The 16,223-nt window shown below is 38.8% G+C and overlaps 1 protein-coding gene across 1 annotated transcript; it reads left to right on the plus strand.

Moving 5' to 3' along the window:
- The first annotated feature begins 9,681 nt into the window (after positions 1–9,681).
- Positions 9,682–13,942, plus strand: IL17A (interleukin 17A). Its single transcript, XM_004044183.3, has 3 exons — positions 9,682–9,765; positions 10,912–11,114; positions 12,359–13,942. The coding sequence occupies exons 1-3, from the start codon at positions 9,739–9,741 to the stop codon at positions 12,594–12,596; spliced, it is 468 nt and encodes a 155-aa protein (XP_004044231.1). The 5' UTR covers positions 9,682–9,738; the 3' UTR covers positions 12,597–13,942.
- Positions 13,943–16,223: the final 2,281 nt, after the last annotated feature.

The raw sequence follows: 16,223 nt of genomic DNA on the forward strand, positions 1-16,223 counted from the left end.
CAACCACTTCCCTGATGGCTATTAACTCATCATCTCCAGCAGATGTTGTGTTTAGCCCAGATAGGGCCCTGGCTCCCCATCTCTCACTTTCAGGTGTTAACCTCACTGCATGTGGTTGCAATGCTCTATACAGCATATCTTACCCAAAAAAAATCTAAAAACCACATAAGTTCAGCAGGATCCACATAGACGTGTATAAAGCACATAACTATTTTTAAAGGTGACAGAAAAAATGTCTACATCCAACCTTTCCAGACAGGGAGAGCATCTTTAAAAGATAATAAATAGACATGTACTATACATCTATCATTTATGTTTTGCACAATGCTAAGAACTACAACTTAATAAATTTAAGTGGAGATGGACCAAAAAAATTATAGATATAGATATACACACAAAATTACACATATGGATTATACGACACACATATACATGCACCTTATATATAAGCTATATATGTATGTATAAATAATTGAAATATAATGCAATAAATAAAATAGAAGCAATTACAACACTCAGACTGATGAGAAATAATAGAGCTCAGAGCTGAAGGCATTCTTTGCCAAGACTCAATGGTATGAAGGAAAGAAACTATGCCATCTACATACATTTTTCCTCTGTTGTGGAGAAAATTAACTTAGAGTGCACACCTTTTAGAATGTCTGCCCAGCCCACACCCCTCTTCTTTGAGAACAGGCCCCCCAGCATCCCTGTGTGTACTACACGATCCTGTCCAACCATTGCTGATTAGACACATGACTCGAGTCAATCAGACTCTCCTGAAAATGTGGCTTGCAACTGAGAAATGCCTATCAAAGGGGACCTGAGAATGTGTGAACTTGGGAGAGCCAGAAGCATAAAGACATAGATGATAGGAATCTGCAGAGAGAAAGAAATGATACAGTTCAGGAAAGAAAGATTTTGAGAGATTAAGAAAGTAATTGCCTTGACACCTGTTAGTTTTTAGCTCTTGTTCCAGTACTTTCCTGAATCCCTGCTTTAATTCCTGCCTTTATGTCTTTGAGGCATATTTATGTGCTTATAATTGGTTTCTCATTTGTGCTTAAACTAGCTCTATTGACTTCCTGTTACAGGCAAAGGAGGGAACTATATAATCTTCAAGATTCTTTAGCAAAACATAGGCAATAATATAAAAACCTTATATATCCTGTAGTATAATATATATTTGAGCACAAATCTGACTAGTATGATTTTTATCACTGTATTAATAGTAAATAATTTAGAATGAATTTAAAATATGTTAATAGATGAAATAAATTATGGTACATACACACAATTGAATTCTAGCCAAACATTTTTAAATGATATGTACATCAGAGAGTTTTCAAAATTAGTTATTTTTCCCTATTATCTTCTTATGCTTGGTATCAGGTTCATGGAGCAACTTAATACTGGTCAAATATTTAAAATGCTGACTACTGCAAAGTTTTTCTACAAAAACTAAATGCATAGCTAAATGCATTATGACTATAATGTCTTAGTTATTCAGAACAAAATGAAGACCAATCTGTTCACAGCCATCATATAAGATTACTCTGTGATTCTCATATGTAAATTATGCTTCCTTCAACCCCCTTTTTAAGAAAAAAAAGGCAAAGAAAGAAAAGTTTAATGATCTTCTACTCCAGCCAGGAAACTAAGCACAAATCCTGTTACCTCGATCTTCAGTAAAACATAGACATATATGCACCTCTCTTTGCACCTCCCTTATTTTTTTATGGAAATCTCTACTTCAATGGGATTAAAAAATAAATAAATGTTGGGATTCTCATAGTCTAGACATAGGAATAGCCTAATCTAGCACTAGACAGAGAGGGGTTGTCACTAAAGCAAAGATAATGGACAAGGGTAAATGAAAGAAGTGATACCACCAAATGGATAAACCAAAGATAATTTGATAATTTTTGAGACTTCAAAATATCAGAAAGTCAGATGCAAAATAATTTTTTAATTGGCTTTCAATATCAGTGTTTTTAGTGTGCCATAGTGGAAAAACCCATAGACTTGAAAGTCAGCAATATCTGTGACAAAACAGGACCACCACCTGCCTGCTGGATGACTTCAGGCCAATCACTGAAACTTGCCAAACCTTAGTTTTCTTCCCTGTATATTTGGACAATAGTACCCTAAGGAATTGTTGTAGAGATTAAATGAAATAAGAGAATGAATAATTTTTTAAGTCTTGCTCTTTGATGCCATACTGATTGCCATATAATGACATAAATACTATACTGTAATAGTATTTATGTCATTGACCTTTGGTGCCTACCATATGGCAAACCACTTTTTTTCATAGTCATTAGCCTTTGTCTTGTAAATATTTTTGTTGATATCTTTTTTTATGACTATTGCCTCTGTAATATCATTACTTAGAAGGTTTAACAAGCTTCATAGATCTCTGTCCATTTATCTTAAGTATTAAAATAGAAATTTGGGAGCAATCAAAATATTTAGCAGTTAGGCAACCAGTTAAACAGCCTATTTCTCATCTCTTTCTCAGGATGTTAGGTAATCAATCTGTTTCAAACACACACATACACATACACAAGCTTTAAAAAAAGGGCAAAGTGTTTAGAATATATTGTAAGATGAGAAAAAAGTTTACAAAACAGTATTATAATGTGGCCCAATTTTGTAAAAAAAAAAATACATTTAGTAGAACAATACACTTAAAAGGATCCCAATTTTGTAAGATAACAGAAGGTGTACCTTGAAAGCTTATTTCTAGCAACTAGGATTATGGATTCATTATGCTTTCTTTCTTTTGCATACGTGTGTATGTGTGCAAATAGATAGCTAAATAGAAAAAAAGATAGAGTCTAAAATACACACAGAATGGCAGTTCTTGGTTAAATTTAATATAATCTGTGGTAAACCTTGAAATTCCTTCATTGTTGGTGCAGTAATATATAAATCAGGAAGACAACTTCATAATTTGTAGCAAGGACTATTCCTTTCCAGTAACTAGAAAGCCTGTGTCTGCTATCCAGGGCCCTGGTTTCCAGGTTTCCTACCTGAGAAGCCTAATTCATTATAAGCAAATAGCCTGGTAAACTCAAAATATGAATAAAGGGACTATACTACCCTGAAAGTCAGTTTCTTAAAAGCAGAGCTTTGTCTGCTTGCCCTGCTCTATCCTGAGTCCATCACAGTGCCTGGCACATAATAGGTGTTCAAGAAACATTTGTTTAATGAATGTCTATTTCATCTAGGACATGTGGAAGCCTGAAGATATCTCCCTACTTCCTCACAGAGTAGATATTCAAATGAGCAGATAACTAGTGTCTCTCAGACCCAATGTCTCCCTTTCCTCGAAAAGTTTCCTCTGACAGATTCTCACACACACACATTCCTGTTAATATTAACATTGAATCAATATTCATTGAGCATTTAATACATGCCAGGCCACATGTATTATTTCATTTACTACCTATAAAGCATGTTCTATTTTTATTTTCATGTTGTAGGTACAGAAACTGAAATGTAGATGGTGTAATTTTCCCAAGGGCACACGGCTATTAAGGTGGAACTGGGATGTGATCATGCGAATGTCTGAAGCAAAAAATTGTCCTTAGCCAATATACTACATAGGATCATCTATAAGCCTCAGACAAAGATTTTATCTTAAAATGTAATGATAGGAAAAAAATCTACCTCAGGAATTAGCTAGCTTTTTCCTTCTGAAAATGAGACTTATGTAATTCAGCATTTCTCCTTTTTTCTTTGGCTGCCAGGAAGCTTGGAGACAAATGTAAATATGTTGGCCCTTACAGACAATAACTTTGGGTTTTCTTTTCCTAGATCTTGACTTTTGTCTCTGTTTCCACGTCCTCTGAGCTTGATTTATATTTCTACTTCTACTTTACTTTGCTGAATTTTTGCTATAATTACCTTAAATTCTCTGGAGGACTTCAGAATAAAAGAATCATTCGTTTGGGACAGAGAAATACATCATTATGTGTTGATTTTTTCGTATCTCCAATTCGTGAAGCTACCACCTCACCGTAGCAACCTCTATATTGCCTTAAAAAAAACCAATTAACAATTTGTTCCAGGTTCATATACTGTATCTTCCTTTCAAATATATTCTGTGGTTGTCTCTAAATCATATTAACTTCGAAATTGCTGAAAAGAAAATAAAGCTGATAACTTGATAGCCCAACCACAATGTGTGGTTTGGTTTTCTTGTTTAATTTTAGACCCTACTTTTCAGTGACATCCGTTCAGACTTGAAACTTCAGTCACTTGCTGACCTTAATTCTTAGAGTATCAGATGAAGTCAGCATTACCAAAGGGAAGTCCACCATAAAACAAATTTGCATGTGCCTGCTAACTTTTAGGTGTATAATTCTACATGTATTGTTTGAAAAAAAAATGGTAAGTTTTCTGACCCACTTTAAATCAGTGTTTCAGTAAAAGACTAATGATAAACTCACCTAAGGAAGAGGCTTGGTTTCCATGAGGTTAGTAGTTATTACTCAAAGGAGAAATTGACATGCTCATATTATCTGCTTGATTGTGGATTTTAATGTAGGGATTGGGGAAACACTGTTGATGGTTTGCAGCTGTTTTAAGTTGATGTGATACAACACATTTTCTTTCTTGCATGGCTTGGTCTCTAACACAGCTTTCAGTCATTATCTCAGTGCTTTGAGACTAGCAAAGAGGATGTGTTAAAGGCAAGCCCCATTTACTCAGGCGATAAAGGCATTACACGTTGTTTGGAAGTCACCAGACACAGAATGCCTTTCTGTCAAACACTTCACATGAATAATGGCTGTTCAATGTTCTTTTGACCGTACAGATTGGGTTTGTTTTTCACAGATGTCCAAACAGTTTTGTGATCTGGTTCCATCAGATAAAAACAGCCTGGTGTGCACTAGGTAGAGGAAACATCAAAAACCAATAGTAGAAAAAAGAAAATTAGTCACTCAAAGGAGCTGCACAGATGGTCTTCATCCGGGCAAAATGCCTACCAAGAGTTAGAATGACCAATGGTGAGGAAACAGGACCCAAATGTTGAAAAAGGATTCTGCCTGCCATCTCTCAGCACTCACCATTAACAATGACTCTATAAAAACGTCCTCATTGTTAATCATGCCTTTAATTCATCATGTCATATAAAAAGAGAATTTTCTCCAGCAGGGATTCCAGCACAGGATGAAGCCTGTACTCACCCCCAAAGTGTTCTCACCCATCAGCTCGCTGTTCAGGACGGCCCTCAGGAGCACAGCCATGTGGATACAAACAAGCATTATGCTGGAGAGGAACAATGATGCTATCAGGTTGGTACCAAGATTGATACTTCCTATTTAAGGAACCATGTTAATTATATATGTATTAAGTTCTGGTTTTTGCAAGACAACATCGGTAACCTCAGAGATGAACTTCTAGTATGTAATAGTATTGATATCTTCAAATTCAGGGTAGATGATCTAGAGCTTGATAAACTGGGTCTAAATCTGAGTCTCAATTAAATCCTGATTTTATCAACTCCCCAAGGCCTTCCAGATGGCTCTCTATTGCAAATCTTCTCCTCTCTAAACATCACGTCTTCCTTTTAAGTGTCTGTTTGACATTGCTCCTTGTGTGCTGGCCCATTTGCAAAGTATCAGCCCCTACATTTAAAATCCAAGAGAATTCTCTCCAACGACTCATTTATTCTCTCTATATTAAGTGAAGATCAAGAGAGTAGTCTTGCCTGGTGATGTGCACAGCATTAATCAAAATGGCTCCAATCTTTTTGAACAGCCACCATCTTTTATTAACTTTAAGCAGAAACAATGGCATGATGCCTCCTCCTATACTGAGACCTTTGTTACTTTTATAAAATGGCTATAGAATATAAATTTAAAATATATTAATCTCTCAATGGTAACCTTACTACCTAAGCAAAAATTAAAATTTATTTATTTTATCTTTTAGCAAGCCTTAATTTTCCACCACACTGAGACAAAAGACACAAAAATACTCTCTCCGGGACACAAAAGGAAAAATTTTTCTTTCCATCCCTTACATTATTCTCTATTGCAAGTAGAAAGAAATACTGTTTAATGGCCTAATAATTTCAAGGAGCCTTGAAAATCATTTCTCTAAATCAAGAAGGGCAGAAACATTTTATCACTATCATCCCTTCAAATGCATGTTTGTCTCCTGGAAATCTTTCCCTGTCTCCAGTTGCATACTTGCCCCCACCCATTGAAGCTCTGAACTCACAACATGCAGTTCCCCATTGCTTATGGTGATCTGTTTCAAGCCCTCAGAGAAGCAAGACTGATAAACCTGGAAGACAATCACTAACAAAATAATCATCCTTAATTTACTACTCCCATTTGTTCTTTACTATATTCATTCTCCAGAAAATCATAGATGATCAAAAGATTACCTGGTGCAAAACTCATTTTATAAGACAGGAAACTAAGCCTCAAAGAGGTGATGTACCCAAGGGCATGGGTAGTTAGTGGCAGATTCACAGTGAAAACAAAGGTGTCCTCTCATTCAGTGTTCTAGGCACTCTAATGCCCAGTCCAGCGTGCACTCCACCTCAACAGTCTCGGATTGAAACCTGAGCCAGCTGCCTCTGCAGACAAATGCAGAGGAAGAGCCCTCCCCACTGTGAACACACTCTTACACTTCCAGCTGCTCCTCCAGGAGTCACAGGCTTCCAGCTCAAGCAAACGTCTGGGAAATCAGCCATACTCAAGGCTGCACACACCCAGCTCCAACCGCCATGTCAAAATGATCATTTTTACACTTCTGTGAAAACCCATTTTATTTCCCCATTTTATTTTAAAGCATTTCAAAGCATAGCACACAGGCTGAATTACATAGGCACAGGAGGAAAGACTAGGGAAAACAGCTAGAGTCAGCTTCTCCCCCTGCAACTTCAATCAAAATAGTTCACAGTAAGCACATTCTCCCCTCCTTCTTCCTTGCCAGAAAGCAACAACAAGGAATCCTCCACTCCAGGGTGATCCTGAATAGGCTATAGCCTCATCACACTAAGTTCAAAAGGATCAGAATGCAGAGCCAAGGCACTAAACAACTCAGTAGGGTTATTGAGATGCAGGTAGGTTCTAAGAAGAATATAGAAAATTCTGAACTTCTCAAATAACATTACTCATACTGTCAATTAATCAAAATGTTGAACAGCTACTACTTACTAGACACTATGCTAAGTGCTACAAAGACCAAGAAGACTACTTGTCTTCAGGTAGCTTGTAGTCTAGCAAGAAATGAGCTACAAAGAAAACAAGAAAGTCAGTATGTAAATGAATGGCATGCAATACACTAGAAATATGCATGAACAGCCCTGTATCAGAGAAGAACAAGCAACACAAAAGCAGTCTGTGAAGACCCATGTTGTATAAAGGGCCACATTAGGCACCATAGGAGTCACAAAGTTGAAGAACATACTAGCCTTGAAGGCTGACAGTAAAATCTAAACATGGAAATAAACACATATCTTACCCATAGCTTTTAAAGCCAAATGAAACACATTACAAAATGAAAGAAAAGTTACTAGAGAGGTAGGTGTAAGCTACATGTGATGGATGGAACTATTTATTTCAACTGAGGTAGTCAGGCCAGACCTGTAAGATACATTTAAACAGGATTTTGAAGGACAAGTAGCATTTTGATAACCTGAGGATGGGGAAGGGCATTTCAGAAACAATACCTTAACAAAGGGTGGGTAAGCTTTGAAAGAAGGCCTGGAGAAAAATCAGGACCCCATCAGCCCAGGTCCTGGAGCATGGTGGGGGGTAAGGCTAGAAAGGAAGTTGTACGAACTCAAATATTAATTCAAATGCTAAGAGGCTTACTCTTCATTCTGTATGCAAGCTAATGGCAGAAGAAAAGGCACAATTAAAGCCATGCTTTGAGAATCATTATTGAAAGCATGTCGAAGATAGTCTGAAGGAAGCAATTGGGAAAAGCAAGCATAGCTCGTCCAAGTGGGTGAGAGTGTGAGTTAGAGGAATCTTGGAAATAGGTGATGTGAGAGATGCTGCAGCTTCTGGTATTGCTGCCTGGTCGTGTGCAGAGGAGGGGCAGTAGGGCTCATTCTGAATCTTGTCGTGAAAAGTACATAGATAGTGATGCCAAAACCAGGACTACGGAAGTCACTTGAAGCTGTATCCTACCTCCTCCTCCATCTGTATCTGCTTCACCTATCAAGGATATCTACTACTACCACTAAAATTCAAGTGCTTATGGCCTCCCTCATTCATCAGCCAGGGTTTATCTGGCCAGGAAACAGAAGCCCCTTCAGGCATTTGCAACAGAGGGAGTTTGAGTCAGAGAACTTGTCACCCTGGTAGTTGAGATTGCCATCAGCAAGAAGCTGTTACCATTCCAAGGCTGCAGGGACAAAGGGAGTGAGCAGTCCTCTGGGAGACTGAGGAAGGAAGCTCCTGGCGCCTCCCACTTTCCACTTTCCACTTCCCACTTCCCACTTTTACTCATCTGTCCTCCAATTCCCTTTTGGCTGAGCCTAGCTGAAACCCAGCTGACAGGGGAGTTTGAGCAAGCAGCCTCCAGGGTCAGCCCTCTTAGTTACAGGTAGAGCAGGACAGGGAGGAATGGGTCTCAGGACAAACAGGTTCAGGATCCGGCAAACTAATTTTACACTCCAGCCATTGAGTTGGAACTACTGGCCAGCCTCCCCCGAGTTAGCATGTAGAATATGGGATACCAGCTGAGTGCCTGAGAGGTATCATTCACCTCAGTGGGGGTAGGGGCAGAGAAGGGTGACATATAGCCAGCCACATCTATATCCACTGGCCCTTCCTTGTCCTAGTCCTCTGTATTCCTGAGAAGGAACTATTCTCAAGGACCTGAGTCCAAGTTCATCTTACTTAGAGTACAGAGAAAAGAACCGCTAACTCCTTCTCTCTTTCCTTGCTATCCCCCATCATGTCTCCTCTCCTTTCTAGTTCTCATCACTCTCTACTCCCCCCTGCCCCCCTTTTCTCCATCTTCATCACCTTTTTCCAGTCTGTATCCTCATTTTCAATTCCTTCCTCAAAACACCAAGTTGCTTGGTAGCATGCAGGGTTGGAACATGCCTTTAACAGAAAATCTCGTGTCTCTTGAACCTAGTTATTTATTCCTTGAGCAGAGTAGATATTCAACAAAAGAATTGTTAAATTCAATTAAATAGGATATATCTTATTATTAAATATTTTTTTCATTTTTTGTTTACTTATATGATGGGAACTTGAGTAGTTTCCGGAATTGTCTCCACAACACCTGGCCAAGGAATCTGTGAGGAAAAGAAAGATCAAATGGAAAATCAAGGTACATGACACCAGAAGACCTACATGTTACTTCAAACTTTTTCTTCCTCATGAACCATTAAAATAGAGCATAACTCTTCTGACAGCTGTACATATGTTCATAAATACATGATATTGACCCATAGCATAGCAGCTCTGCTCAGCTTCTAACAAGTAAGAATGAAAAGAGGACATGGTCTTTAGGAACATGAATTTCTGCCCTTCCCATTTTCCTTCAGAAGAAGAGATTCTTCTATGACCTCATTGGGGGCGGAAATTTTAACCAAAATGGTGTCACCCCTGAACCCACTGCGACACGCCACGTAAGTGACCACAGAAGGAGAAAAGCCCTATAAAAAGAGAGACGATAGTGCTACATTTTGTCCATCTCATAGCAGGCACAAACTCATCCATCCCCAGTTGATTGGAAGAAACAACGATGACTCCTGGGAAGACCTCAATGGTGGTGAGTCCTGCACTAACGTGCGATGCTCTTGTTGATTCGGACCAGATAGTATTTCTGGACCGTGGGCATGAAACGCTGGGTTCTGACTATGGAGATCCAGGAATACTGTATATGTAGGATAGGAAATGAAAGCTTTGGTAGATATTTAAGTCATTGTGCAGCATTTTCAAGAACTGATACACAGCAGTTTGAAAGATAAGATTAAAACTGAAAGATAGCTATATTGGGGCTAAACCACACAAGAAGTGTCACATGATGCTGTGCAGTAGGAAAGAAAATTTATTGAAAGTCTGTTTTTCTGAGTACAAAGGATTTAATATAATTCTCCCACAGCATTTTTCTTTAAAATGGGTCACTATCCTCGAGATTTTGAAAGCCGTAGCAGCAACAACCTTTGTTTCCATTGTCTCGTACCATATTCTCAGTACATCGAAACTATGTATTCTAACTAAATATAGGTATAACTGTGTTTTAGAATAAGTGGGGTTTATATTTTTTAAATATTTAGCTTCAAGTGTCTTTTTTGAAATCTGATTTTATTACAGAATCAATACATGTTAAATTTAGAACAACTGGAAAATATACCTAAGAAAACATGAAGGAGATCGAGTTTTCAGTTGGATGCCTGCCAGTAGCACCAACAGCACTTCTAGCATGAATATTGATACCACATAGATTTTCTTTAGCTCTTTCTTCCAATGTGAATATTTGACTTCACGATGAGTTTCACAGAATATGGGACTGAGAACAATGGTGCAGGAGGATATTTCTACCTAGAAAATCAAGGTCATTATTCCTTCCCAGACCTGACAATGATGCATGTGCTGATAGGCTAATGACATGCCATGACTTGACATTTTTACTAAAATTATTGCCAACCAGTGGATAACATGTCTTTCCTAAGTCAAAAGGAGAATGTTGAAACTAGTTTTTTTTAAAAAAAATTTTAAAGCCATGGTGTTAACATTATGTTGGTCATCTACCTAGATTTTTCTCTAGCTGATCTGAAAAATGTAGTATAGATTGTCCTGGAACATTGTGTGTTCTCTATGATTAGCAATGCATCATCATCACAATTAATTTGTCAAAAAGAACCACATAGTAATCTAATCTCCAACCTCTCTCTCCTTTCCCATTCAATTCTAGTCACTGCTACTGCTGCTGAGCCTGGAGGCCATAGTGAAGGCAGGAATCGCAATCCCACGAAATCCAGGATGCCCAAATTCTGAGGACAAGAACTTCCCCCGGACTGTGATGGTCAACCTGAACATCCATAACCGGAATACCAATACCAATCCCAAAAGGTCCTCAGATTACTACAACCGATCCACCTCACCTTGGAATCTCCAGTACGTAAAGCTTCCAGATAAAAATACTATATTCTTCATCCGTCTTATGCATCAGACTGCCAGTTAAATCTCCCTGAGGATGATTTTATTCATTTAGAATTACCAGTCAAACCTGGAAGGACCACTGTGAAGAGCAATTCTCAAACTTTCTACAGATTTCTTTAACCAAGCACAGGACAGCCTCCAATAATCCCTATCCTGTTAGATCTAATTGTCACTGACACCAATAATCAACCCAAATTAATTATAATCATTATTCTAATATTTATGAGACCCCAAGTCTATTCTTTATTTATTCAAAGAATAGACATTTATCAAAGGGGATTAATGCTTTTATTATCTTAACCAGCGCTGCCATTGAGAAGATTTATTGCAAATAATTAGTAATAAGGGTTTTTTACTTTTTTTCTTTTGCTTATTTTTGTTTTTGAATCCCAGTGGAATAAGTATCACTGGGGCATTTCTACCCCTTTGTGTGTTAAATAGTCTTGATCTACTTCCTAACATACCTATGCTTGCTGTGTCCTTAGTATACCCAGTATTTAGACCCCATCAAGGGTTAAATACCAAATGTATTTTGATCATTTGACTTCATACAAATAAGTCTCTGTTCTATGGAGCCTACAGATTGGTCTGATTGTAGGATTTCTTTTCTTCTTCCCATTACTAGGAAGAGTCAAAGTAAATCAATTCAAAAATGCAAGCAAATCATTCACTGAGCTAAAAGAGAGAGGGAAGAGAAGGTTGTAGAGACACTTAACCTTTTGTTTCCAGCCCTTTATCTCAGCTCTGGGCTCTGTCCCACGAATGTGATCTCAGATAAAATTTTGATGTATTCCCTCTTCAAAGACAGTCTTCAAAGACAGACAGCTATCTTATTCTAGATGGTTCCAAGTCTACTCTTCCTTTGGTCTTCTTCTGTCTGTCAAATATACCCTAAAAAAGCTATCATTTGTGTCAAACTTAAATTTTTTCTGTGGCCTCAGTCTATCTTATTTTATTCATTCTTCAAATAAATTGGAGAAAAACTGATCACTGTCTTCTTTTCTATAACAATTCATGTGCTAGGAAAAAAAAATCCAATTTGTCCCCAAAGTTCTTCTTCAAACTAACATCATTTAAAGAGTTTGCAATGCCTATAATTTGTCATCCTGTGAACTTGCCTCTCTTCATGTATTCCTGTTTTATTTCTTTCCCACTTTACAAGGAATTCACTTTCCTCCTGATTTTTCTCCCATCTGCAGCCGCAATGAGGACCCTGAGAGATATCCCTCTGTGATCTGGGAGGCAAAGTGCCGCCACTTGGGCTGCATCAACGCTGATGGGAACGTGGACTACCACATGAACTCTGTCCCCATCCAGCAAGAGATCCTGGTCCTGCGCAGGGAGCCTCCACACTGCCCCAACTCCTTCCGGCTGGAGAAGATACTGGTGTCCGTGGGCTGCACCTGTGTCACCCCGATTGTCCACCATGTGGCCTAAGAGCTCTGGGGAGCCCACACTCCCCAAAGCAGTTAGACTATGGAGAGCCGGCCCAGCCCCTCAGGAACCCTCATCCTTCAAAGACAGCCTCATTTCAGACTAAACTCATTAGAGTTCTTAAGGCAGTTTGTCCAATTAAAGCTTCAGAGGTAACACTTGGCCAAGAGATGAGATCTGAATTACCTTTCCCTCTTTCCAAGAAGGAAGATTTGACTGAGTACCAATTTGCTTCTTGTTTACTTTTTTAAGGGCTTTAAGTTATTTATGTATTTAATATGCCCTGAGATAACTTTGGGGTATAAGATTCCATTTTAATGAATTACCTACTTTATTTTGTATGTCTTTTTAAAGAAGACAAGATTCTGGGCTTGGGAATTTTATTATTTAAAAGGTAAAACCTGTATTTATTTGAGCTATTTAAGGATCTATTTATGTTTAAGTATTTAGAAAAAGGTGAAAAAGCACTATTATCAGTTCTGCCTAGGTAAATGTGAGATAGAATTAAATGGCAGTGCAAAATTTCTGAGTCTTTACAACATATGGATATAGTATTTCCTCCTCTTTGTTTTTAAAAGTTATAACATGGCTGAAAAGAAAGACTAAACCTACTTTCATATGTATTAATTTAAATTTTGCAATTTGTTGAGGTTTTACAAGAGATGCAGCAAGTCTAACTCTCTGTTCCATTAAACCCTTATAATAAAATCCTTCTGTAATAATAAAGTTTCAAAAGAAAATGTTTATTTGTTCTCATTAAATGTATTTTAGCAAACTCAGCTCTTCCCTGTTGGGAAGAGTTATGCAAATTCTCCTATAAGCAAAACAAAGCATGCCTTTGAGTAACAATGACCTGGAAATACCCAAAATTCCAAGTTCTCTATTTCACAGGCCTTCAAGACTGATGACCGACTAAGGTTTTCATACTATTAGCCAATGCTGTAGACAGAAGCATTTTGACAGGAATAGAGCAAATAAAATAAAGGCCCTGAGGAATGGCATGTCATTATTAAAGATCATATGGGGAAAATGAAACCCTCCCCAAAATACAAGAAGTTCTGGGAGGAGACATTGTCTTCAGACTACAATGTCCAGTTTCTCCCCTAGACTCAGGCTTCCTTTGGAGATTAAGGCGCCTCAGAGATCAACAGACCAACATTTTTCTCTTCCTCAAGCAACACTCCTAGGGCCTGGCTTCTGTCTGATCAAGGCACCACACAACCCAGAAAGGAGCTGATGGGGCAGAACGAACTTTAAGTATGAGAAAAGTTCAGCCCAAGTAAAATAAAAACTCAATCACATTCAATTCCAGAGTAGTTTCAAGTTTCACATCGTAACCATTTTCGCCCCCATGGCCCATGTGCCGTCTTGCCCTACTTCTGAAGGCCTCTAGATATTCTTAGGCCACTCTGCAGGCTCCCTGCTTCTTGAAAGACCTTCCTCTTCACTCCATCCTGCTCCATCCAGTGTGCTCCAGCCCACCCAGAGGCCCATGGCTTTTCTAGGCTTCTTTCCCTATTCCAAATCCAGGGGTTGGCCTCTCCAGCCACCTCCTCTCAGTCATTTTGTGCTCACATCTTGATTCCTGTGACCATCCCTGTCACCATTTTCCTACAGGAAATCCCCAGGCAGCTTCCAGGGACAGTTCCTCACAGCTTTTACGCTTTCAAACTTCTCACTAAAAACCTGCTGCTCGTTTTCAAGCTTTCCCTGAACAGTGATGATGAAAAGAAAAAATTGTTTTTGTTTTTGTTGGGAGAGGGAGTTGTAAAAGGATGTATATGTCTATATGTGTGTGTGTGTGTGTGTGTGTGTGGTCCTGAACCATTATTTCCCACTAGATTTTGGGTGGGGGGTATGGGGATGGGAAGAGGCAGTTGCTTTCCATGTACTCCTCCCCTGATACACTTTGCTTTTATTCTCTCTTCATTTTCCCCAGTTAGCACTACCATGTACCTAGTCATCCAAGCTAGAAATCTGTGTGGCTTCCCTGAATCTTTTTCCTTCTTCCTCTCCCTCATTCCTAACATCCACATATCACCAAATACTGTATTCTCACTTCCAAAAGTTCTCCAAGGAACCCCCACCTCCCCACCAATACCATACTACCTACGTTCAGGACTGCATCTATTCTCATTTCTCTCCTCCATGATTGCTACAACCTTCCACCTGTTCTTGCTGCCATTGTTCCCTTCTCTCTATCCATCCTCCGACCTGTACCTATGACACAAATTCAAATATAACAAAAAGCGCCCCCCAGCAATCTGGCCTTGCTCCCTCTCCTGTTCTATCCCAGGGTGCTTCATCCTTGACGTTTTACCCTCGAGTCGTGGTGAAGTTGTTGCGGAGACCACCATGCTATTCTTGGCCTTGATGCCTATGCTATGTGGTCCCTTCTGCGTGAATGCCTTTGCCACCTTCTCCCTGCTATCCCTCCAGTCACACGCTGCCTTCCCCACTCTCCCCCATTTCTATGGCTCTACTCACATATTAAAACTTCCTTTAGGTCTCATCTTCTCTAAGGAGACTCCTGGACCCATCACTGCCTGTTATCCTAGATTAGGTCCCTCTCTTTCTTACGGGCTCCAAAAGCACTGTGCAGATCCTTTATCACTGACTTTACATACTATAACAGCTTTACCTATTTAGCCAGTTTGTGGTTCCTCAAGAGCAGAAACATCAGCACCTGACATGGCAGGTAGTAGACAGTCAATACTCAGCTGAACTTTGAACCAATAGTCTACAGACACCTCAAAATCAACAGAGACAAAACTAAGCTCGCTAGCTTTACTGCCAAACTGGCTCCTCCTACTGCTTTTTAATCTACTGGAATGGCATCATCTACTCATCTGAGCAAGAAACCTAGCTTTCTCTCCATCCCTCATTCCCCTCCTCCAATCAATGACCAACTCTTCATCAATGTCTCACATGTCCTCCCCTTCCTTGCTAACTCCAAGCCTGCTATTACAGTTGCATTATATTATGACACTAACTGGCCTCTCTGCCTTGCTTCTTATATTTAATAATTCGGTATCTCTCAAACTTGTAGGGGAGTCTAGTCAGAGTAGGTAATTAATAGCTTCTGCAACAGACAAAGTTCAAATAAACAAAGGTTTGTTTCTTGTGCATGTTACAATCCAACAGGATCATTAGGGAGCTTTGCTCTACTTGGCCACTGAGAGACCCAGGCTGACACAGAGGTTCTGACTTCTACAACACCATCTAGCACTGCAATGTCTAACACAGTAGCCACGAGGCATTTGTAACTATTGAGCGCTTGGAATGTGGCTAGTCCCAGTTGAGTTGTGTTATAAGTGTGAAATGCATGCTAGATTTCAAATAGTTAAGTTTTTTAAATGTAAAATATCTTTTGTTACTTTTTATATTGATAAATGTTAAAATGTATTTGGTCAAACATATTAAATTTATTAAAAATTCTTCTATTTCTCTTTACTTTTTTAAATGTGCTTACAATAAATATATAATTAAAATGTGGCTAGCATTGTATTTCTGATGGACATATAACCAATGAAAGAAAAGAGAAAGCTAAAAACTACACGTTCAGCGTTTAAGGGCCAGTCTTATTGATCAGGACTCAGTCACACAGACCCAAATTAAAACCAGTGGAGA

This window comes from Gorilla gorilla, chromosome 5, assembly GCF_029281585.2.
Source record: "Gorilla gorilla gorilla isolate KB3781 chromosome 5, NHGRI_mGorGor1-v2.1_pri, whole genome shotgun sequence".
Lineage (NCBI taxonomy): Eukaryota > Metazoa > Chordata > Mammalia > Primates > Hominidae > Gorilla > Gorilla gorilla.

Excerpts from the sequence above, each read along its gene's own strand:
- IL17A (XM_004044183.3), top strand. The coding sequence starts at position 9,739 with ATGACTCCTGGGAAGACCTCAATGGTG. Across the intron at positions 9,766-10,911 it reads CTGGGAAGACCTCAATGGTG|TCACTGCTACTGCTGCTGAG; the intron begins GTGAGTCCTGCA and ends ATTCAATTCTAG. Across the intron at positions 11,115-12,358 it reads ACCTCACCTTGGAATCTCCA|CCGCAATGAGGACCCTGAGA; the intron begins GTACGTAAAGCT and ends TCCCATCTGCAG.